The 24,400-nt window shown below is 39.1% G+C and overlaps 1 protein-coding gene across 1 annotated transcript in view; it reads left to right on the forward strand.

The window, feature by feature from the left end:
- The window catches only part of LOC128664174 (V-type proton ATPase subunit d 1), a 162,132-nt gene that overhangs the window by 117,277 nt on the left and 20,455 nt on the right, over positions 1–24,400 (forward strand). The window contains exons 4-7 of the mRNA XM_053718939.1: positions 302–528; positions 12,087–12,166; positions 22,073–22,150; positions 23,288–23,464. Of these exons, the coding sequence (XP_053574914.1) occupies positions 302–528; positions 12,087–12,166; positions 22,073–22,150; positions 23,288–23,464 (562 nt within the window). The remainder of the gene's footprint in view (positions 1–301; positions 529–12,086; positions 12,167–22,072; positions 22,151–23,287; positions 23,465–24,400) is intronic.

Below are 24,400 nucleotides of genomic sequence, written 5' to 3' on the forward strand. Positions count from 1 at the left end.
AAAATACTTGCCAGCAATTTATAAACATTTTTTTATGCAAATTATTTTAATTAATTAGCCCTTTTAGGATATGCACAGATCTCAACCTGTTTTATGTCCCTTTAAGTATATATACTTTTTGATTTAATACTATTTTTAAATTCTGTTAATCTCCCTCCCAAATGTAAAAATGTTCCACCTTCTATAATAGTTTGAATCTCACTAGTGTAGACATGTATACAATTTAAATAGCCTTAAAATATATTTGTACAATTTAATAAGGCTTTCACGTTATCCTGCTTGCTTTCTTGCTGTCCACTAGACACCAATCTCAGTCACGTTTAACATTTCAATTTTTTTCTCTTTTCAGGTACAGCTACATGATAGACAACGTAATCTTGCTTATCACGGGTACTCTGCATCAACGCTCTATCTCTGAGCTTGTACCTAAGTGCCACCCTTTAGGCAGCTTTGAACAGATGGAAGCTGTGAACATTGCCCAGACGCCTGCAGAGCTCTACAATGCCATTCTTGTTGATACTCCTTTAGGTAACAGACTTTAACCACTGAAAGTGTTTATATTTGAGTTATTTATGTTTTGGGGTACCCTATGTGTTATATTGTACAACTCTAGAAATAATTTCTGAAAAATATTTGCTAGAATCTTTGTAATTTCTAAGGTGACATTAGTGCCAAGACCAAAAGATCACCCCTACTGCTACATTTTGTGCAGTTATGCTTTTATATCCTTTCTTACTGTACACCTTGTCCCTTATTTTACACTTGCCCTTTAGACCAATTTGTTACTATTTTAATTTAATGCATATATTGTTTTTTTCTCTTGTTAAGTGTATCCAGTCCACGGATCATCCATTACTTGTGGGATATATTCCCTTCCCAACAGGAAGTTGCAAGAGGATCACCCACAGCAGAGCTGCTATATAGCTCCTCCCCTCACATGTCATATCCAGTCATTCTCTTGCAACCCTCAACATAGATGGAGGTCGTGAGAGGACTGTGGTGTTTTATACTTAGTTTATTTCTTCAATCAAAAGTTTCTTATTTTTAAATGGCACCGGAGTGTGCTGTTTTTTTTCTCAGGCAGTATTTGGAAGAAGAATCTGCCTGCGTTTTCTATGATCTTAGCAGAAGTAACTAAGATCCACTTGCTGTTCTCACACATTCTGAGGAGTGAGGTAACTTCAGAGAGGGAATGGCGTGCAGGTTTTCCTGCAACTAAGGTATGTGCAGTAAAATATTTTCTTTCATGTAATTAACAAGAGTCCATGAACTAGTGACGTATGGGATATACATTCCTACCAGGAGGGGCAAAGTTTCCCAAACCTTAAAATGCCTATAAATACACCCCTCACCACACCCACAAATCAGTTTTACAAACTTTGCCTCCAAGGGAGGTGGTGAAGTAAGTTTGTGCTAGATTCTACGTTGATATGCGCTCCGCAGCAAGTTGGAGCCCGGTTTTCCTCTCAGCGTGCAGTGAATGTCAGAGGGATGTGAAGAGAGTATTGCCTATTGAATGCAGTGATCTCCTTCTACGGGGTCTATTTCATAAGGTTCTCTGTTATCGGTCGTAGAGATTCATCTCTTACCTCCCTTTTCAGATCGACGATATACTCTTATATTTACCATTTCCTCTACTGATTCTCGTTTCAGTACTGGTTTGGCTTTCTACAAACATGTAGATGAGTGTCCTGGGGTAAGTAAGTCTTATTTTCTGTGACACTCTAAGCTATGGTTGGGCACTTTATTTATAAAGTTCTAAATATATGTATTCAAACATTTATTTGCCTTGTCTCAGAATGTTCAACTTTCCTTATTTTCAGACAGTCAGTTTCATATTTGGGATTATGCATTGAATTATCATATTTTTTCTTACCTCAAAAATTTGACTTTTTTCCCTGTGGGCTGTTAGGCTCGCGGGGGCTGAAAATGCTTCATTTTATTGCGTCATTCTTGGCGCGGACTTTTTTGGCGCAAAAATTCTTTTCCGTTTCCGGCGTCATACGTGTCGCCGGAAGTTGCGTCATTTTTTGACGTTATTTTGCGCCAAAAATGTCGGCGTTCCGGATGTGGCGTCATTTTTGGCGCCAAAAGCATTTAGGCGCCAAATAATGTGGGCGTCTTATTTGGCGCTAAAAAATATGGGCGTCGCTTTTGTCTCCACATTATTTCAGTCTCATTTTTCATTTGCTTCTGGTTGCTAGAAGCTTGATGTTTGGCATTTTTTCCCATTCCTGAAACTGTCTTATAAGGAATTTGATCTATTTTGCTTTATATGTTGTTTTTTCTCTTACATATTGCAAGATGTCTCACGTTGCATCTGAGCCAGAAGATACTACAGGAAAACCACTGCCTGCTGGATCTACCAAAGCTAAGTGTATCTGCTGTAAACTTTTGGTAGCTATTCCTCCAGCTGTTGTTTGTAATAATTGTCATGACAAACTTGTTAAAGCAGATAATATTTCCTTTAGTGATGTACCATTGCCTGTTGCAGTTCCCTCAACATCTAAGGTGCAGAATGTTCCTGATAACATAAGAGATTTTGTTTCTGAATCCATAAAGAAGGCTTTGTCTGTTATTTCTCCTTCTAGTAAACGTAAAAAGTCTTTTAAATCTTCTCTCTCTACAGATGAATTTTTAAATGAACACCATCATTCTGATTCTTTGGACTCTTCTGGTTCAGAGGATTCTATCTCAGAGATTGATGCTGATAAATCTTCATATTTATTTAAGATGGAATTTATTCACTCTTTACTTAAAGAAGTACTAATTGCTTTAGAAATAGAGGATTCTAGTCCTCTTGATACTAATTCTATACGTTTGGATAAGGTTTTTAAAGCTCCTGCGGTTATTCCAGAAGTCTTTCCTGTTCCTAATGCTATTTCTGCTGTAATTTCCAAGGAATGGGATAAATTGGGTAATTCATTTACTCCTTCTAAACGTTTTAAGCAATTATATCCTGTTCCGCCTGACAGGTTAGAATTTTGGGACAAAATCCCTAAAGTTGATGGGGCTATTTCTACCCTTGCTAAACGTACTACCATTCCTACGTCAGATGGTACCTCGTTTAAGGATCCTTTAGATAGAAAAATTGAATCTTTTCTAAGAAAAGCTTATCTATGTTCAGGTAATCTTCTTAGACCTGCTATATCATTGGCTGATGTTGCTGCAGCTTCAACTTTTTGGTTGGAAACTCTAGCGCAACAAGTAACAAATCGTGATTCTCATGATATTATTATTCTTCTCCAGCATGCTAATAATTTCATCTGTGATGCCATTTTTGATATTATTAGAGTTGATGTTAGGTTTATGTCTCTGGCTATCTTAGCCAGAAGAGCTTTATGGCTTAAGACCTGGAATGCTGATATGGCTTCTAAATCAACTCTACTTTCCATTTCTTTCCAGGGAAACAAATTATTTGGTTCTCAGTTGGATTCTATTATTTCAACTGTTACTGGTGGGAAAGGAACTTTTTTACCACAGGATAAAAAGTCTAAAGGTAAAAACAGGGCTAACAATCGTTTTCGTTCCTTTCGTTTCAACAAAGAACAAAAGCCTGATCCTTCGTCCTCAGGAGCAGTTTCAGTTTGGAAACCATCTCCAGTCTGGAATAAATCCAAGCCTGCTAGAAAGGCAAAGCCTGCTTCTAAGTTCACATGAAGGTACGGCCCTCATTCCAGTTCAGCTGGTAGGGGGCAGGTTACGTTTTTTCAAAGAAATTTGGATCAATTCTGTTCACAATCTTTGGATTCAGAACATTGTTTCAGAAGGGTACAGAATTGGTTTCAAGATGAGACCTCCTGCAAAGAGATTTTTTCTTTCCCATGTCCCAGTAAATCCAGTGAAAGCTCAAGCATTTCTGAATTGTGTTTCAGATCTAGAGTTGGCTGGAGTAATTATGCCAGTTCCAGTTCCGGAACAGGGGATGGGGTTTTATTCAAATCTCTTCATTGTACCAAAGAAGGAGAATTCCTTCAGACCAGTTCTGGATCTAAAATTATTGAATCGTTATGTAAGGATACCAACGTTCAAGATGGTAACTGTAAGGACTATATTGCCTTTTGTTCAGCAAGGGAATTATATGTCCACAATAGATTTACAGGATGCATATCTGCATATTCCGATTCATCCAGATCATTATCAGTTCCTGAGATTCTCTTTTCTAGACAAGCATTACCAATTTGTGGCTCTACCGTTTGGCCTTGCTACAGCTCCAAGAATTTTCACAAAGATTCTCGGTGCCCTTCTGTCTGTAATCAGAGAACAGGGTATTGTGGTATTTCCTTATTTGGACGATATCTTGGTACTTGCTCAGTCTTTACATTTAGCAGAGTCTCATACGAATCGACTTGTGTTGTTTCTTCAAGATCATGGTTGGAGGATCAATTTACCAAAAAGTTCTTTGATTCCTCAAACAAGGGTAACCTTTCTGGGTTTTCAGATAGATTCAGTGTCCATGACTCTGTCTTTAACAGACAAGAGACGTCTAAAATTGATTACAGCTTGTCGAAACCTTCAGTCTCAATCATTCCCTTCGGTAGCCTTATGCATGGAAATTCTAGGTCTTATGACTGCTGCATCGGACGCGATCCCCTTTGCTCGTTTTCACATGCGACCTCTTCAGCTCTGTATGCTGAACCAATGGTGCAGGGATTACACGAAGATATATCAATTAATATCTTTAAAACCGATTGTTCGACACTCTCTAACGTGGTGGACAGATCACCTTCGTTTAATTCAGGGGGCTTCTTTTGTTCTTCCGACCTGGACTGTAATTTCAACAGATGCAAGTCTCACAGGTTGGGGAGCTGTGTGGGGATCTCTGACGGCACAAGGAGTTTGGGAATCTCAGGAGGTGAGATTACCGATCAATATCTTGGAACTCCGTGCAGTTTTCAGAGCTCTTCAGTTTTGGCCTCTTCTGAAGAGAGAATCGTTCATTTGTTTTCAGACAGACAATGTCACAACTGTGGCATACATCAATCATCAAGGAGGGACTCACAGTCCTCTGGCTATGAAAGAAGTATCTCGAATTTTGGTTTGGGCGGAATCCAGCTCCTGTCTAATCTCTGCGGTTCATATCCCAGGTGTAGACAATTGGGAAGCGGATTATCTCAGTCGCCAAACGTTGCATCCGGGCGAATGGTCTCTTCACCCAGAGGTATTTCTTCAGATTGTTCAAATGTGGGGGCTCCCAGAGATAGATCTGATGGCCTCTCATCTAAACAAGAAACTTCCCAGGTATCTGTCCAGATCCCGGGATCCTCAGGCGGAGGCAGTGGATGCATTATCACTTCCTTGGAAGTATCATCCTGCCTATATCTTTCCGCCTCTAGTTCTTCTTCCAAGAGTAATCTCCAAGATTCTGAGGGAATGCTCGTTTGTTCTGCTAATAGCTCCGGCATGGCCTCACAGGTTTTGGTATGCGGATCTTGTCCGGATGGCATCTTGCCAACCATGGACTCTTCCGTTAAGACCAGACCTTCTGTCACAAGGTCCTTTTTTCCATCCGGATCTGAAATCCTTAAATTTAAAGGTATGGAGATTGAACGCTTGATTCTTGGTCAAAGAGGTTTCTCTGACTCCGTGATTAATAATATGTTACAGGCTCGTAAATCTGTATCTCGAGAGATATATTATAGAGTCTGGAAGACTTATATTTCTTGGTGTCTTTCTCATCATTTTTCTTGGCATTCTTTTAGAATACCGAGAATTTTACAGTTTCTTCAGGATGGTTTAGATAAGGGTTTGTCCGCAAGTTCTTTGAAAGGACAAATCTCCGCTCTTTCTGTTCTTTTTCACAGAAAGATTGCTATTCTTCCTGATATTCATTGTTTTGTACAAGCTTTGGTTCGTATAAAACCTGTCATTAAGTCAATTTCTCCTCCTTGGAGTTTGAATTTGGTTCTGGGAGCTCTTCAAGCTCCTCCGTTTGAACCTATGCATTCATTGGACATTAAATTACTTTCTTGGAAAGTTTTGTTCCTTTTGGCCATCTCTTCTGCTAGAAGAGTTTCTGAATTATCTGCTCTTTCTTGTGAGTCTCCTTTTCTGATTTTTCATCAGGATAAGGCGGTGTTGCGAACTTCTTTTGAATTTTTACCTAAAGTTGTGAATTCCAACAACATTAGTAGAGAAATTGTGGTTCCTTCATTATGTCCTAATCCTAAGAATTCTAAGGAGAAATCGTTGCATTCTTTGGATGTTGTTAGAGCTTTGAAATATTATGTTGAAGCTACGAAATCTTTCCGTAAGACTTCTAGTCTATTTGTTATCTTTTCCGGTTCTAGGAAAGGCCAGAAAGCTTCTGCCATTTCTTTGGCATCTTGGTTGAAATCTTTAATTCATCTTGCCTATGTTGAGTCGGGTAAAATTCCGCCTCAGAGAATTACAGCTCATTCTACTAGGTCAGTATCTACTTCCTGGGCGTTTAGGAATGAAGCTTCGGTTGACCAGATCTGCAAAGCAGCAACTTGGTCCTCTTTGCATACTTTTACTAAATTCTACCATTTTGATGTATTTTCTTCTTCTGAAGCAGTTTTTGGTAGAAAAGTTCTTCAGGCAGCGGTTTCAGTTTGAATCTTCTGCTTATGTTTTTTGTTAAACTTTATTTTGGGTGTGGATTATTTTCAGCAGGAATTGGCTGTCTTTATTTTATCCCTCCCTCTCTAGTGACTCTTGTGTGGAAAGATCCACTTCTTGGGTAGTCATTATCCCATACGTCACTAGTTCATGGACTCTTGTTAATTACATGAAAGAAAACATAATTTATGTAAGAACTTACCTGATAAATTCATTTCTTTCATATTAACAAGAGTCCATGAGGCCCACCCTTTTTTGTGGTGGTTATGATTTTTTTGTATAAAGCACAATTATTCCAATTCCTTATTTTATATGCTTCGCACTTTTTTTCTTATCACCCCACTTCTTGGCTATTCGTTAAACTGATTTGTGGGTGTGGTGAGGGGTGTATTTATAGGCATTTTAAGGTTTGGGAAACTTTGCCCCTCCTGGTAGGAATGTATATCCCATACGTCACTAGTTCATGGACTCTTGTTAATATGAAAGAAATGAATTTATCAGGTAAGTTCTTACATAAATTATGTTTTTCTAAGGAATGGAATTGACTAAGAAAATGCTGCTGATACCGAAGTAATGTAAGTAAAGCCTTAAATGCAGTGAAAGCGACTGGTATCAGGATTATTAATAGAGATATATACTCTTTAAAAAATGTGTTTTAAAACGTTTGTTGGCATGTTTAATCGTTTAACGTACATTTGGTGATAAAGCTTATTGGGGCATAATTTTTCCACATGGCTGGCTTAATTTCTGCATAGAAACAGTTAACTGAGGCTTCCCACTGTTGTAATATGAGTGGGAGGGGCCTATTTTAGCGCTTTTTTGCGCAGTAAAAATTCAGACTCAGACTTCCTGCTTCTTCCTGCATGATCCAGGACTTCTCTAGAGGGCTCAAAAGGCTTCAAAAATCATATTGAGGGAGGTAATCAGTCACAGCAGAGATGTGACAGTGTGTTTGACTGTTTTAAAAAACGTTTTTCTCTATTGTTTATCCGTTTTGGGTATTAAGGGGTTAATCATCCATTTGCAAGTGGGTGCAATGCTCTGCTAACTTAATACATTTACTGTGAAAATTTGGTTGGTATAACTGCTTTGGTTCATTGTTATTTTAACTTGAGACAGGTTTTGTGCTTCTTAAAGGCGCAGTAGCGTTTTTTTTATATTGCTTGTAATCTTATTGTGAAGTGTTTTTCAAGCTTGCCAGTCTTATTGCTAGTCTGTTTAAACATGTCTGACATAGATGAATCTACTTGTTCATTATGTTTGAAAGCCAGTGTGGAGCACCATAGGAATATGTGTACTAAATGTATTGATTCCAGAGAAAATGTGTAGGCTGGATAGATACTATGCGGTACCGGTGTGTACTGATGTTTTCCCTATACCTAAAAGGCTTACAGAAATTATTAGCAAGGAGTGGGATAGACCCGGTGTGCCCTTTTCCCCACCTCCTATATTTAGAAAAATGTTTCCAATAGACGCCACTACACGGGACTTATGGCAGACGGTCCCTAAGGTGGAGGGAGCAGTTTCTACTTTTAGCAAAGCGTACCACTATCCCGGTTGAGGATAGTTGTGCTTTTTCGGATCCAATGGATAAAAAATTAGAAGGTTACCTTAAGAAAATGTTTGTTCAACAAGGTTTTATCCTGCAGCCCCTTGCATGCATTTCGCCTGTCACTGCTGCTGCGGCATTCTGGTTTGAGTCTCTGGAAGAGGCCATTCACACAGCTCCATTGGATGAAATTATGGACAAGCTTAAATCACTTAAGCTAGCTAACTCATTTGTTTCTGATGCCATTGTACATTTGACTAAACTAACGGCTAAGAACTCCAGATTTGCCATCCAGGCGCGGAGGGCGCTATGGCTTAAATCCTGGTCAGCTGACGTGACTTCTAAATCTAAATTACTTAATATTCCTTTCAAGGGGCAGACCTTATTCGGGCCCGGCTTGAAGGAAATTATTGCTGACATTACTGGAGGTAAGGGGCATACCCTTCCTCAGGACAGGGCCAAATCAAAGGCCAAACAGTCTAATTTTCGTGCCTTTCGAAATTTCAAGGCAGGAGCAGCATCAACTTCCTCCGCTCCAAAACAGGAAGGAACTGTTGCTCATTTCAAAGAATAGTGTAGTCCACAGCACTAATATATTTTCTCAATATGCTTTATTCAGACATTTAAAACAGCAACGTTTCGTGACCATATGTCACTTAATCTTGATAGCATGATTAAGTGACATATGGTCACGAAACGTTGCTGTTTTAAATGTCTAAATAAAGCATATTGAGAAAATATATTAGTGCTGTGGACTACACTATTCTTTGGATTATTAGTGGGGTTTGGCAGTTTTACCCCCTGTCTTCACGTGCACTGGCTACAGGAGTGCTGGCCCACATTGGGATATTCTGTTGCTCATTTCAGACAGGCCTGGAAACCTAACCAGTCCTGGAACAAGGGCAAGCAGGCCAGAAAACCTGCTACTGCCCCCAAGACAGCATGAAGGAACGGCCCCCTATCTGGAAACGATCTAGTGGGGGGCAGACTTTCTCTCTTCGCCCAGGCGTGGGCAAGAGATGTCCAGGATCCCTGGGTGTTGGAGATCATATCTCAGGGATATCTTCTGGACTTCAAGGCTTCTCCTCCTCAAGGGAGATTTCATCTTTCAAGATTATCAGAAAACCAGATAAAGAAAGAGGCATTCCTACGCTGTGTACAAGACCTACTAGTAATGGGGGTAATCCACCCAGTTCCGCGGACGGAACAAGGACAGGGATTTTATTCAAATCTGTTCGTGGTTCCCAAGAAAGAGGGTACCTTCAGACCAATTTTGGACCTAAAGATCTTAAACAAATTCCTAAGAGTTCCATCATTCAAAATGGAAACTATTCGGACCATCCTGCCCATGATCCAAGAGGGTCAGTACATGACCACAGTGGACTTAAAGGATGCCTACCTTCACGTACCAATTCACAAAGATCATCATCGGTTCCTAAGATTTGCCTTTCTAGACAGGCATTACCAATGTGTAGCTCTCCCCTTCGGGTTGGCTACGGCCCCGAGAATCTTTACAAAGGTTCTGGGCTCACTTCTGGCGGTTCTAAGACCGCGAGGCATAGCGGTGGCTCCGTATCTAGACGACATCCTGATACAGGCGTCAAGCTTTCAAATTGCCAAGTCTCATACAGAGATAGTTCTGGCATTTCTGAGGTCGCATGGGTGGAAGGTGAACGTGGAAAAGAGTTCTCTATCACCACTCACAAGAGTCTCCTTCCTAGGGACTCTGATAGATTCTGTAGAAATGAAAATTTACCTGACGGAGGCCAGGTTATCAAAACTTTTAAATGCTTGCCGTGTCCTTCATTCCATTCCACGCCCGTCAGTGGCTCAGTGCATGGAAGTAATCGGCTTAATGGTAGTGACAGTGGACATAGTGCCATTTGCGCGCCTGCATCTCAGACCGCTGCAATTGTGCATGCTAGGTCAGTGGAATGGGGATTACTCAGATTTGTCCCCCCTACTAAATCTGGATCAAGAGACCAGAGATTCTCTTCTCTGGTGGCTATCTCGGGTCCATCTGTCCAAGGGTATGACCTTTCGCAGGCCAGATTGGACGATTGTAACAACAGATGCCAGCCTTCTAGGCTGGGGCGCAGTCTGGAATTCCTGGAAGGCTCAGGGATCGTGGACTCAGGAGAAGAAACTCCTCCCAATAAATATTCTGGAGTTAAGAGCAATATTCAATGCTCTTCTAGCTTGGCCTCAGTTAGCAACACTGAGGTTCATCAGATTCCAGTCGGACAACATCACGACTGTGGCTTACATCAACCATCAAGGGGGAACCAGGAGCTCCCTAGCGATGTTAGAAGTCTCCAAGATAATTCGCTGGGCAGAGTCTCACTCTTGCCACTTGTCAGCGATCCACATCCCAGGCGTGGAGAACTGGGAGGCGGACTTTCTAAGAAAAAGGCTTATCAGCTAGTTCGTTAAAGGGACAGATTTCTGCTCTGTCTATTCTTTTGCACAAGCATCTGGCAGAAGTTCCAGACGTCCAGGCTTTTTGTCAGGCTTTGGCTAGGATTAAGCCTGTGTTTAAAACTGTTGCTCCTCCGTGGAGCTTAAACTTGGTTCTTAAGGTTCTTCAAGGAGTTCCGTTTGAACCCCTTCATTCCATTGATATTAAACTTTTATCTTGGAAAGTTCTGTTTTTGATGGCTATTTCCTCAGCTCGAAGAGTCTCGAAGTTATCTGCCTTACCTTGTGATTCTCCTTATCTGATTTTCCATTCAGACAAGGTAGTTCTGCGTACTAAACCTGGGTTTTTACCTAAGGTGGTTTCTAACAGGAATATCAATCAAGAGATTGTTGTCCCATCATTGTGCCCTAATCCTTCTTCAAAGAAGGAACGTCTTTTGCATAATCTGGACGTAGTCCGTGCCTTGAAGTTCTACTTGCAGGCAACTAAAGATTTTCGTCAAACATCTGCCCTGTTTGTCGTTTATTCTGGACAAAGGAGAGGTCAAAAAGCTTCGGCAACCTCTCTCTCCTTTTGGCTTCGAAGCATAATACGCTTAGCCTATGAGACTGCTGGACAGCAGCCCCCTGAAAGGATTACAGCTCATTCTACTAGAGCTGTGGCTTCCACCTGGGCCTTTAAGAATGAGGCCTCTGTTGAACAGATTTGTAAGGCTGCGACTTGGTCTTCGCTTCACACTTTTTCAAAATTTTACAAATTTGACACTTTTGCTTCTTCGGAGGCTGTTTTTGGGAGAGGTTCTACAGGCAGTGGTTCCTTCCGTTTAAGTTCCTGCCTTGTCCCTCCCATCATCCGTGTACTTAAGCTTTGGTATTGGTATCCCACAAGTAATGGATGATCCGTGGACTGGATACACTTAACAAAAGAAAACATAATTTATGCTTACCTGATAAATTTATTTCTCTTGTAGTGTATCCAGTCCACGGCCCGCCCTGTCTTTTAAGGCAGGTCTAAATTTTTAATTAAACTACAGTCACCACTGCACCCTATGGTATCTCCTTTCTTGTCTTGTTTCGGTCGAATGACTGAATAGTACATGTGAGGGGAGGAGCTATATAGCAGCTCTGCTGTGGGTGATCCTCTTGCAACTTCCTGTTGGGAAGGGAATATATCCCACAAGTAATGGATGATCCGTGGACTGGATACACTACAAGAGAAATAAATTTATCAGGTAAGCATAAATTATGTTTTTTTTTATACTTTTCTAAAGATCGTAGTGAGGCATTCATGACTCTGGAGTGTTTTAGAAGATTCCATTAGTTGGGTTTTTTTTTGTTTGTTTGTTTTTTATGCTTATGTCACATGACCTTAAGCTTATTGTTTGAGCTATTGAACAATTGTTTGTTTTTGTTTTTTTTGTTTGTTTGTTTGTTTGTTTTTTATGCTTATGTCACATGACCTTAAGCTTATTGTTTGAGCTACTGAACAATTGTTTGTTTTTTTTTGTTCTTTTTTTTTTTTTTTTTAACCATCCAGCTGCATTTTTCCAGGACTGCATATCTGAACAGGATCTTGATGAAATGAACATTGAAATAATAAGAAACACACTTTACAAGGTAAAAACTGATGCTAGCAAAAAAAGGTATTTTGCTAAAGGGACATAACCCCCCCCCCCCCCCCCCCCCAAAAAAAAAGATTCAGGTAGAGCATATATTATTATTTTTTTAACAACTTTCCAATGTACTTCTGTTATCTAATTTGTTTTGTTCTTTTGGTATCCTTTGTTAAAAAGCATACCTAGGTAGGCTCAGGAGCAGCAGTGCACAACTAAGAGCTTGGTGCTGATTGGTGGCTGGAGATATATGCTTCTTTTCATTGGCTCATCAGATGTGTTCAGCTAACTCCCAGTAGTGCATTGCTGCTCCTTTAATAAATGATACCAAGAGACTGAGGGAAATGTATAATTAAAATAATTTTGAAAGGTATTTAAAAATTGAAATCATGAAACAAAAATGTTGGGTTTTACATCCTTTTTAATAATAGCTTAACTTTTGTTTTTTGAAGTCGGAGTGAGGCTTAGGACAATTGAGGCCTAGGGCGGCGGCTCATAAAAGGGCAGCGCTACCCCCCTTGGTAACCCGAGGTTTTCAGCCGAGTCTGGACACATCTGTATTTTATAATTAACCCTGAATACATAGCCTTACAACGCACAACATCTCTGATAAATAGCAGAAAGGAGCAAGGAGAATACTATCATAACGCACACCACATTACGTTAAACATGGCCGCTTAGTGGAAATCAGATTTTATGTCTTGCATCAACCTCCGCTTGGAGAATCTTGAGAAACGGCTACTAGATATACTTGAAAGAGCACCATTTGATTACCTAACGGAACGTTATGCTACAACCACAATACAAGCACCTGTTACCGGATCTCCAGATATATGCTTAAAGGGACAGTCAACACCAGAATTTTTGTTGTTTAAAAAGATAGATAATCCCTTTATTACCCATTCCCCAGTTTTGCAAAACCAACACTGTTATATTAATACACTTTTTACTTCTGTGACTAACTTGTATCTAAGCATCTTCTGACCGCCCCTAATCACATGACTTTTAGTTATTATCTATTGACTTGCATTTTAGCCAATTAGTGCAGTGTTTGCCACTAGCCACGGGGGTGATCACAATGCTATCTATATGCCCTACAAGAGCTAGCTCTCCCCTGCTGTGAAAAGTAAATAAAATAGAGGCAGTCTTCAAGGGTTTATACATTATCATATGCACCTTCCTAGGTTTAGCTTTCAACTAGAATACCAATAGAACAAAGCAAAATTGTTGATAAAAGTAAATTGGAAAGTTGTTTAAAATTACATGCCCTATTTGAAAAATGAAAGGTTTTTTTGGACTTGGCTGTCACTTTAAAGACAGAAGCTAAAACGACTGCATGGGATCCTGCTTTATCTAAAGACCTACAGAAACATACTCAACAAGAGGTCCCAATACCTGCATATCAATGGGCACATATTACTACAGAATACATGGAGAACATCCACCCCCTTTACATATACCTTCCAAGCACTTTGGAGAGTTGCGCCCGTTCTGCTGAGAATTGTGCACCTAATTAATCCAAGTCGGGAGTGACTTTGCTAATATATACTTCATTAAGGGAGCTCTGGGGGGACTCCTAGATCACTTCAAAAGTCGGCGAAGCGCGTCCCGGAAACGCATTCATCTATGACAGCGGGGTGAAAGACGGCTCTCAACAACCGGACTTTTGTCCACACCTTGAAGGTTTAACTAAAGAGCTAACAGATTACACACCTTCAAAGAACTTGGTCTTTTCATGTTGGTCCTGGCGCTTCGTATGGGAAGGTTTCTGTATTTGCATTGAAGCTGCACTTCTCAAACAGGCAAGAGTCTGGGGCATAGACCCCCTCAGAGCACCACCTTAATTAATTTGCCTGGCTTGCTACTTAACGAGTCACTTTGAAATTTACTACATGGACATAGTCAGCAATTTATTTATTTTTGTCCCCTGAGTAATACAGTTCATACATATACGTATATATTTATATATATATATTTGCTATGTCATTGGTTGTTTGTAGTTAGCATAAGAAATGTTACTATTAGGTTATCTAGTTTTTAAGTTTTGATCATCTTTCCACTACGGATTTGATAAATCTTGTTGGTATTCTCTCTGTGACTTGACCCTAAATATGTAAGCAGACAGATCGCACATCTTTACATGATGACACCATAAAATATACATATGCTTCTCAGAAGTACACCATGTTGCACATATAGAATGATTACTGATGTCCTATACTGCCCTCTATATACCAGTTTCTTTTGGGGGTATGTGGGGGGTCCCTGGGGAAACAATTAAAACAATATTTATAGATTGTGGGCTAATGGGAACACAGTACCACTGTTTTCAGATATAGAGTTGTTTTCTTTCATGTAATTAGCAAGAGTCCATGAGCTAGTGACGTATGGGATATACATTCCTACCAGGAGGGGCAAAGTTTCCCAAACCTCAAAATGCCTACAAATACACCCCTCACCACACCCACAAATCAGTTTTACAAACTTTGCCTCCTATGGAGGTGGTGAAGTAAGTTTGTGCTAGATTCTACGTTGATATGCGCTCCGCAGCAGGTTGGAGCCCGGTTTTCCTCTCAGCGTGCAGTGAATGTCAGAGGGATGTGAGGAGAGTATTGCCTATTTGAATTCAATGATCTCCTTCTACGGGGTCTATTTCATAGGTTCTCTGTTATCGGTCGTAGAGATTCATCTCTTACCTCCCTTTTTCAGATCGACGATATACTCTTATATATATATGCCATTACCTCTGCTGATTTTCGTTTCAGTACTGGTTTGGCTTTCTACAACATGTAGATGAGTGTCCTGGGGTAAGTAAGTCTTATTTTCTGAGACACTCTAAGCTATGGTTGGGCACTTTTTTATAAAGTTCTAAATATATGTATTCAAACATTTATTTGCCTTGACTCCGGATGTTCAACATTCCTTATTTTCAGACAGTCAGTTTCATATTTGGGATAATGCATTTGAATAAAACAATTTTTTTCTTACCTTAAAAATTTGACTTTTCCATGTGGGCTGTTAGGCTCGCGGGGGCTGAAAATCTTCATTTTATTGCGTCATTCTTGTCGCGGACTTTTTTGGCGCAAAATTTTTTTTCAGTTTCCGGCGTCATACGTGTCGCCGGAAGTTGCGTCATTTTTTACGTTCTTTTGCGCCAAAAATGTCGGCGTTCCGGATGTGGCTTCATTTTTGGCGCCAAAAGCATTTAGGCGCCAAATAATGTGGGCGTCTTATTTGGCGCTAAAAAAATATGGGCGTCAATTTTGTCTCCACATTATTTAAGTCTCATTTTTTATTGCTTCTGATTGCTAGAAGCTTGTTCACTGTCATTTTTTCCCATTCCTGAAACTGTCATTTAAGGAATTTGATCAATTTTGCTTTATATGTTGTTTTTTCTATTACATATTGCAAGATGTCCCATGTTGAAGCTGAGTCAGAAGATACTTCTGGAAAATCGCTGCCTGGTGCTGGAGCTACCAAAGCTAAGTGTATCTGCTGTAAACTTTTGGTAGCTGTTCCTCCAGCTGTTGTTTGTATTGAATGTCATGACAAACTTGTTAATGCAGATAATATTTCCTTTAGTAAAGTTACATTACCTGTTGCTGTTCCATCAACATCTAATACTCAGAGTGTTCCTGATAACATAAGAGATTTTGTTTCTGAATCCATCAAGAAGGCTATGTCTGTTATTCCTCCTTCTAGTAAACATAAAAAAATCTTTTAAAACTTCTCTTTATACAGATGAATTTTTAAATGAACATCATCATTCTGATTCTGATAATGGCTCTTCTGGTTCAGAGGATTCTGTCTCAGAGGTTGATGCTGATAAATCTTCATATTTATTTAAAATGGAATTTATTCGTTCTTTACTTAAAGAAGTCCTAATTGCATTAGAAATTGAGGATTCTGGTCCTCTTGATACTAAATCTAAACGTTTAGATAAGGTTTTTAAATCTCCTGTAGTTATTCCAGAAGTTTTTCCTGTTCCTGGTGCTATTTCTGAAGTAATTTCCAGGGAATGGAATAATTTGGGTAATTAATTTACTCCTTCTAAACGTTTTAAGCAATTATATCCTGTGCCATCTGACAGATTAAAATTTTGGGACAAAATCCCTAAGGTTGATGAGGCTGTCTCTACTCTTGCTAAGCGTACTACCATTCCTACGGCAGATGGTACTTCCTTTAAGGATCCTTTAGATAGGAAAATTTAATCCTTTCTAAGAAAAGCTTACTTGTGTTCAGGTAATCTTCTTAGACCTGCTATATCGTTGGCGGATGTTGCTGCAGCTTCAACTTTTTGGTTGGAAGCTTTAGCGCAACAAGTAACAGATCATAATTCTCATAGCATTATTATTCTTCAACATGCTAATAATTTTATTTGTGATGCCATCTTTGATATCATTAGAGTTGATGTCAGGTATATGTCTCTAGCTATTTTAGCTAGAAGAGCTTTATGGCTTAAAACTTGGAATGCTGATATGTCTTCTAAGTCTACTCTGCTTTCCCTTTCTTTCCAGGGAAATAAATTATTTGGTTCTCAGTTGGATTCTATTATCTCAACTGTTACTGGAGGGAAAGGAACTTTTTTACCACAGGATAAAAAATCTAAAGGTAAATTTAGGTCTAATAATCATTTTTGTTCCTTTCGTCACAACAAGGAACAAAAGCCTGATCCTTCATCCTCAGGAGCGGTATCATTTTGGAAACCATCTCCAGTCTGGAATAAATCCAAGCCTTTTAGAAAATCAAAGCCAGCTCCTAAGTCCACATGAAGGTGCGGCCCTCATTCCAGCTCAGCTGGTAGGGGGCAGATTACGTTTTTTCAAAGGAATTTGGATCAATTCCGTTCACAATCTTTGGATTCAGAATATTGTTTCAGAAGGGTACAGAATTGGCTTCAAGATAAGGCCTCCTGCAAAGAGATTTTTTCTTTCCCGTGTCCCAGTAAATCCAGCGAAGGCTCAAGCATTTCTGAAATGTGTTTCAGATCTAGAGTTGGCTGGAGTAATTATGCCAGTTCCAGTTCTGGAACAGGGGCTGGGGTTTTATTCAAATCTCTTCATTGTACCAAAGAAGGAGAATTCCTTCAGACCAGTTCTGGATCTAAAAATATTGAATCGTTATGTAAGGATACCAACATTCAAAATGGTAACTGTAAGGACTATCCTGCCTTTTGTTCAGCAAGGGCATTATATGTCTACAATAGATTTACAGGATGCATATCTGCATATTCCGATTCATCCAGATCATTATCAGTTTCTGAGATTCTCGTTCCTAGACAAGCATTACCAGTTTGTGGCTCTGCTGTTTGGCCTAGCAACAGCTCCAAGAATTTTTACAAAGGTTCTCGGTGCCCTTCTGTCTGTAATCAGAGAACAGGGTATTGTGGTATTTCTTTATTTGGACGATATCTTGGTACTTGCTCAGTCTTCACATTTAGCAGAATCTCATACGAATCGACTTGTGTTGTTTCTTCAAGATCATGGTTGGAGGATCAATTTACTAAAAAGTTCATTGATTCCTCAGACAAAGGTAACCTTTTTGGGTTTCCAGATAGATTCAGTGTCCATGACTCTATATTTGACAGACAAGAGACGTCTAAAATTGATATCAGCTTGTCGAAACCTTCAGTCACAATCATTCCCTTCGGTAGCCTTATGCATGGAAATTCTAAGTCTTATGACTGCTGCATCGGACGCGATCCCCTTTGCTCGTTTTCACTTGCGACCTCTTCAGCTCTGTATGCTGAACCAGTGGTGCAGGGATTACACAAAGATATCTCAATTAATATCTTTAAAACCGATTGTACGACACTCTCTGACGTGGTGGACAAATCACCATCGTTTAGTTCAGGGGGCTTCTTTTGTTCTTCCGACCTGGACTGTAATCTCAACAGATGCAAGTCTTACAGGTTGGGGAGCTGTGTGGGGGTCTCTGACGGCACAAGGGGTTTGGGAATCTCAGGAGGTGAGATTACCGATCAATATTTTGGAACTCCGTGCAATTTTCAGAGCTCTTCAGTCTTGGCCTCTTCTGAAGAGAGAGTTGTTCATTTGTTTTCAGACAGACAATGTCACATCTGTGGCATACATCAATCATCAAGGAGGGACTCACAGCCCTCTGGCTATGAAAGAAGTATCTCGAATTCTGGTTTGGGCGGAATCCAGCTCCTGTCTAATTTCTGCGGTTCATATCCCAGGTATAGACAATTGGGAAGCGGATTATCTCAGCCGCCAAACGTTGCATCCGGGCGAATGGTCTCTTCACCTAGAGGTATTTCTTCAGATTGTCCAAATGTGGGGACTTCCAGAAATAGATCTGATGGCCTCTCATCTAAACAAGAAACTTCCCAGGTATCTATTCAGATCCAGGGATCCTCAAGCGGAAGCAGTGGATGCATTGTCACTTCCTTGGAAGTATCATCCTGCTTATATCTTTCCGCCTCTAGTTCTTCTTCCAAGAGTGATCTCCAAGATTCTGAAGGAATGCTCGTTTGTTCTGCTGGTAGCTCCAGCATGGCCTCACAGGTTTTGGTATGCGGATCTTGTCCGGATGGCCTCTTGCCAACCGTGGACTCTTCCGTTAAGACCAGACCTTCTGTCACAAGGTCCTTTTTTCCATCAGGATCTCAAATCCTTAAATTTAAAGGTATGGAGATTGAACGCTTGATTCTTAGTCAAAGAGGTTTCTCTGACTCGGTGATTAATACTATGTTACAGGCTCGTAAATCTGTATCTAGGGAGATATATTATAGAGTCTGGAAGACTTATATTTCTTGGTGTCTTTCTCATCATTTTTCCTGGCATTCTTTTAGAATTCCGAGAATTTTACAGTTTCTTCAGGATGGTTTGGAGAAAGGTTTGTCTGCAAGTTCCTTGAAAGGACAAATTTCTGCTCTTTCTGTTCTTTTTCACAGAAAGATTGCTAATCTTCCTGATATTCATTGTTTTGTACAAGCTTTGGTTCGTATAAAACCTGTCATTAAGTCAATTTCTCCTCCTTGGAATTTGAATTTGGTTCTGGGGGCTCTTCAAGCTCCTCCGTTTGAACCTATGCATTCATTGGACATTAAATTACTTTCTTGGAAAGTTTTGTTCCTTTTGGCCATCTCTTCTGCCAGAAGAGTTTCTGAATTATCTGCTCTTTCTTGTAAGTCTCCTTTTCTGATTTTTCATCAGGATAAGGCGGTGTTGCGAACTTCTTTTGAATTTTTACCTAAGGTTGTGAATTCCAACAACATTAGTAGAGAAATTGTGGTTCCTTCATTATGTCCTAATCCTAAGAATTCTAAGGAGAAATCATTGCATTCTTTGGATGTAGTTAGAGCTTTGAAATATTATGTTGAAGCTACTAAGAATTTCCGAAAGACTTCTAGTCTATTTGTTATCTTTTCCGGTTCTAGGAAAGGTCAGAAGGCCTTTGCCATTTCTTTGGCATCTTGGTTGAAATCTTTAATTCATCATGCTTATGTCGAGTCGGGTAAAACTCCGCCTCAAAGGATTACAGCTCATTCTACTAGGTCAGTTTCTACTTCCTGGGCGTTTAGGAATGAAGCTTCGGTTGATCAGATTTGCAAAGGAGCAACTTGGTCTTCTTTGCATACTTTTACTAAATTCTACCATTTTGATGTGTTTTCTTCTTCTGAAGCTGTTTTTGGTAGAAAAGTACTTCAGGCAGCTGTTTCAGTTTGAATCTTCTGCTTATGTTTTCAGTTTTTTTCATTATAAAATTTAAACTTTATTTTGGGTGTGGATTATTTTTCAGCGGAATTGGCTGTCTTTATTTTATCCCTCCCTCTCTAGTGACTCTTGCGTGGAAAGATCCACATCTTGGGTAGTCATTATCCCATACGTCACTAGCTCATGGACTCTTGCTAATTACATGAAAGAAACATAATTTATGTAAGAACGTACCTGATAAATTCATTTCTTTCATATTAGCAAGAGTCCATGAGGCCCACCCTTTTTGTGGTGGTTATGATTTTTTTGTATAAAGCACAATTATTCCAATTCCTTATTTTTTATGCTTTCGCACTTTTTTCTTATCACCCCACTTCTTGGCTATTCGTTAAACTAATTTGTGGGTGTGGTGAGGGGTGTATTTGTAGGTATTTTGAGGTTTGGGAAACTTTGCCCCTCCTGGTAGGAATGTATATCACATACGTCACTAGCTCATGGACTCTTGCTAATATGAAAGAAATGAATTTATCAGGTAAGTTCTTACATAAATTATGTTATTGTGCTATGGTCCTATCCTGCGGTCTAAAAAAAAAAATACTATATACAACACAGGGAGAGTCATTTTTTTACAATACCAATGCCCATATGTGCAATTACTTCAATAGCATAACTACTTACCTACATATAAATCCAACGTGGAATCTAAAAATCCTATGCTCAATTTGCTCTCATACCGTAGCTCCTGTAGAAAGTTATCCTCTTCTTTCTTTGTCATAAACCATATATTTTTATTTATTTTTTCTTTCTGCCACATGTATAGTTTTTAATTCTTCTCCTTATAACTATGACATTTTATAAGATGTTCTACAATTGTACATTGTTATTTTAATGTTTTTTCAGTTTGCTCAGTTTTGGCATTAGCATCTAACAACCTTTTTGTTAATACTATTCCAGTAACGATCTCCTATTAGATGCAGTTTTTTTTTCTCATTTGAGTTTTCTTTTCAGCTATATATTAACCCCTGGACTAAAGATCATCTCAATGGGTCCATAAGTGACCTAACTTAATGATAAAAGGGGGAAAAAATGAGGACCATAACCCAATATATGCAACTCTTTTCAGATATAATGTAAATACCTGGTACAATGTTTATTCTATATATGATGTATGCTTGTTGTCCTCAATAAAAAATATATTTTTTTTTAAAAAAAAACTATAAAAAAAAAAATGAATAAGTAAAGTTTTCAGAAATAATATGTTTAAGGTATTTACAAAGATTGGGAATGTTTCTCTGGATGACATTTTTTTAAAATATATTTTATTATTATTCATTGTATCACTTTCTTATTTAGCCTTCCCCTATTCAGTGGTGCTTTGCTGTCCAATATATACATTAATTTGAGACAGTGTACATTTAAAATTGTTTTCCCCTTAATGTGTTTACAATGTCTTGTTATACCGACTGAAGAATTTAAAATTTATAGGAAATTCTTCTTTAGATATATTTCTGTATAGAAAATAGCTGTCTTTGCTAATTGAAACCACAGTCCAATCAAATGGACTGAACGTCCACGGAGAGCAGACATCATTAGCTTATCTCTCTATATTTACACAAAATTATCGTTATCTTATGCCTTTTTACATAGCAAGAGAAAAATGGTTTCAGATTGATAGTACTATTTAAAAAAAAAAAATCCAATTTACTTCTATGATCAAATTTGCTTCATTCCCATGACATTCTGTGTTGAAGAGATACCTAGGTAGGCATGTGGAGTACTACATGGCAGGTAATAGTGCTGCTATCTATGGATAACATTCTTGCAAAACTGCTGCCATATAGTGCTCTAGAAATGGGACATTCCTAAGCATATGTCGCTGCCTTTCAACAAAATATAACAAAAAGAAAAATTGATAATATAGTAAATAAGTCCAAGTATAACGTTGTTTAAAATCGAATGCTCTAGCTTTATCATGAAGGAAAAATGTTGGGCACACATTAAAGGGGAGAAAAATCACATCACACTATAAAGCTCTTAAATTAATACTGTTTGCCTGGACCAGAACATTTTACTGTTGTACAAACTTACATAACCAGAATTTACTTTAGACTGTAAACCAGTTTCATGTGCTTTAATTGGTGTCCTGTTCTCTATTCCAGCTGAATATATTACCTTCTAACTCACTGCTAGCTAGCATTGTTTTGCTTTACCTTTTTTCTTTGTTTTCTCAGGCATATCTGGAATCTTTTTACAAGTTCTGTAAAGCATTAGGGGGCACGTCTGCAGGTGCCATGTGTCCAATTCTGGAGGTAAAACCCTTATTTGTTGTATATTGACTGTCAGGGGAGGTTCTGGTATGGCATTGAGATGCATTCTAGTTGAGATGTTACTTTGTGACCCAGCCCCCGATTCTCTAAAGCTTTCTGGTCTGAGATTCTGTAAGATGCCCTGTCAGTATTTAGAGCCCTTTTAGGGATTATTTCAAAGGCAATTTTTACCTTGGGACCTGTGTATCTCATGAAGCGGCGTTCAATAATAATCTTTATGAGAAAAGAGACACTTACTTATATACAATAGGGTGCTGATGATTTCTGTTCATGCTGATGAGTTTTTGAGAATCGGGCCGCCAGTAAGAGTTCAACTTGCAAAAAGTTAGCATTATGTAAGTTAAAGGGACAGTAAACCTTAAAAATAATGTTATATAATTCTGCACATAGTGCAGAATTATATAACATTATTTAAGTGCTATAGTTCTCTCTGCTGAGCGGGTCTGTAATATTTAGTCAGCGCATCGGGCCAGCTGTATAGTCACAGCCGGCCCGACTGCGCCATAGCACTAAGTGCAGCTCGCTCCTGTGACAGGAGCGAGCTGCACTTAGTCTTATGGCGCGGTCGGGCCGGGCTGTGACTATACAGCTGGCCCGATGCGCTGACTAAATATTACAGACCCGCTCAGCAGAGAGCGGGTCTGTAAAAGCGCCATTATTTTTACATTTTAAAAGGTAAAAAAGGCTTTTAGAACTATAGCACTTAAATAATGTTATATAATTCTGCACTATGTGCAGAATTATTTAACATTATTTTTAAGGTTTACTGTCCCTTTAAGTGTGTATCAGTTTAGTTGTAAAGTTGTTTTCCTTTTTTAAGACGAGAAACATTCTCAGTTTTCATGTTATATTCAAAAGAGCATTTCTTATACCGTGTTAGCCAGTGTGTTCAAAGAAAGTGAAAATACACAGATGTTGTTTTTCAGCAAAAGCAAGCAATATTTAATCATGACTGTATATTGTTTTCTTGCCCATAACAAGCTTTTTATATTTCAGTAAAAAGAAATCAATATCAAAGCATTTTTATGTCCCTTTAATAAACCCACTAATTTAGTAATTTTATTAGCATAATAACACAAAAATTGCAAACTCTCATTGATTTTGATCTTATGTTTGCAGTTTGAAGCAGATCGGAGAGCATTTATTATCACAATTAATTCATTTGGTACTGAGCTTTCTAAGGAAGACCGTGCTAAACTGTTCCCTCACTGTGGCAAGCTGTATCCTGAAGGCCTGGCGCAGTTGGCTCGTGCTGATGACTATGAGCAGGTTAAGACTGTGGCCGATTATTATCCAGTGAGTCAGACGTTGTCATTCTTCCTTTTGACTTATGCTGCATCCACTAGGCTTACATTAATTATATATATCTATAGTATATGTGTTTGTGTGTATGTATATGTGTGTGTGTTTGTGTGTCTATATATATATATATATATATATATATATATATACACACAGGGAGTGCAGAATTATTAGGCAAATGAGTATTTTGACCACATCATCCTCTTTATCCATGTTGTCTTACTCCAAGCTGTATAGGCTCGAAAGCCTACTACCAATTAAGCATATTAGGTGATGTGCATCTCTGTAATGAGAAGGGGTGTGGTCTAATGACATCAACACCGTATATCAGGTGTGCATAATTATTAGGCAACTTCCTTTTCTTTGGCAAAATGGGTCAAAAGGACTTGACAGGCTCAGAAAAGTAAAAAATAGTGAGATATCTTGCAGAGGGATGCAGCACTCTTAAAATTGCAAAACTTCTGAAGCGTGATCATCGAACAATCAAGCGTTTCATTCAAAATAGTCAACAGGGTCGCAAGAAGCGTGTGGAAAAACCAAGGCGCAAAATAACTGCCCATGAACTGAGAAAAGTCAAGCGTGCAGCTGCCAAGATGCCACTTGCCACCAGTTTGGCCATATTTCAGAGCTGCAACATCACTGGAGTGCCCAAATGCACAAGGTGTGCAATACTCAGAGACATGGCCAAGGTAAGAAATGCTGAAAGACGACCACCACTGAACAAGACACACAAGCTGAAACGTCAAGACTGGGCCAAGAAATATCTCAAGACTGATTTTTCTAAGGTTTTATGGACTGATGAAATGAGAGTGAGTCTTGATGGGCCAGATGGATGGGCCCGTGGCTGGATTGGTAAAGGGCAGAGAGCTCCAGTCCGACTCAGACGCCAGCAAGGTTGAGGTGGAGTATTGGTTTGGGCTGGTATCATCA

Source organism: Bombina bombina, chromosome 1, assembly GCF_027579735.1.
Source record: "Bombina bombina isolate aBomBom1 chromosome 1, aBomBom1.pri, whole genome shotgun sequence".
In the NCBI taxonomy this organism is placed as follows: Eukaryota; Metazoa; Chordata; class Amphibia; order Anura; family Bombinatoridae; genus Bombina; species Bombina bombina.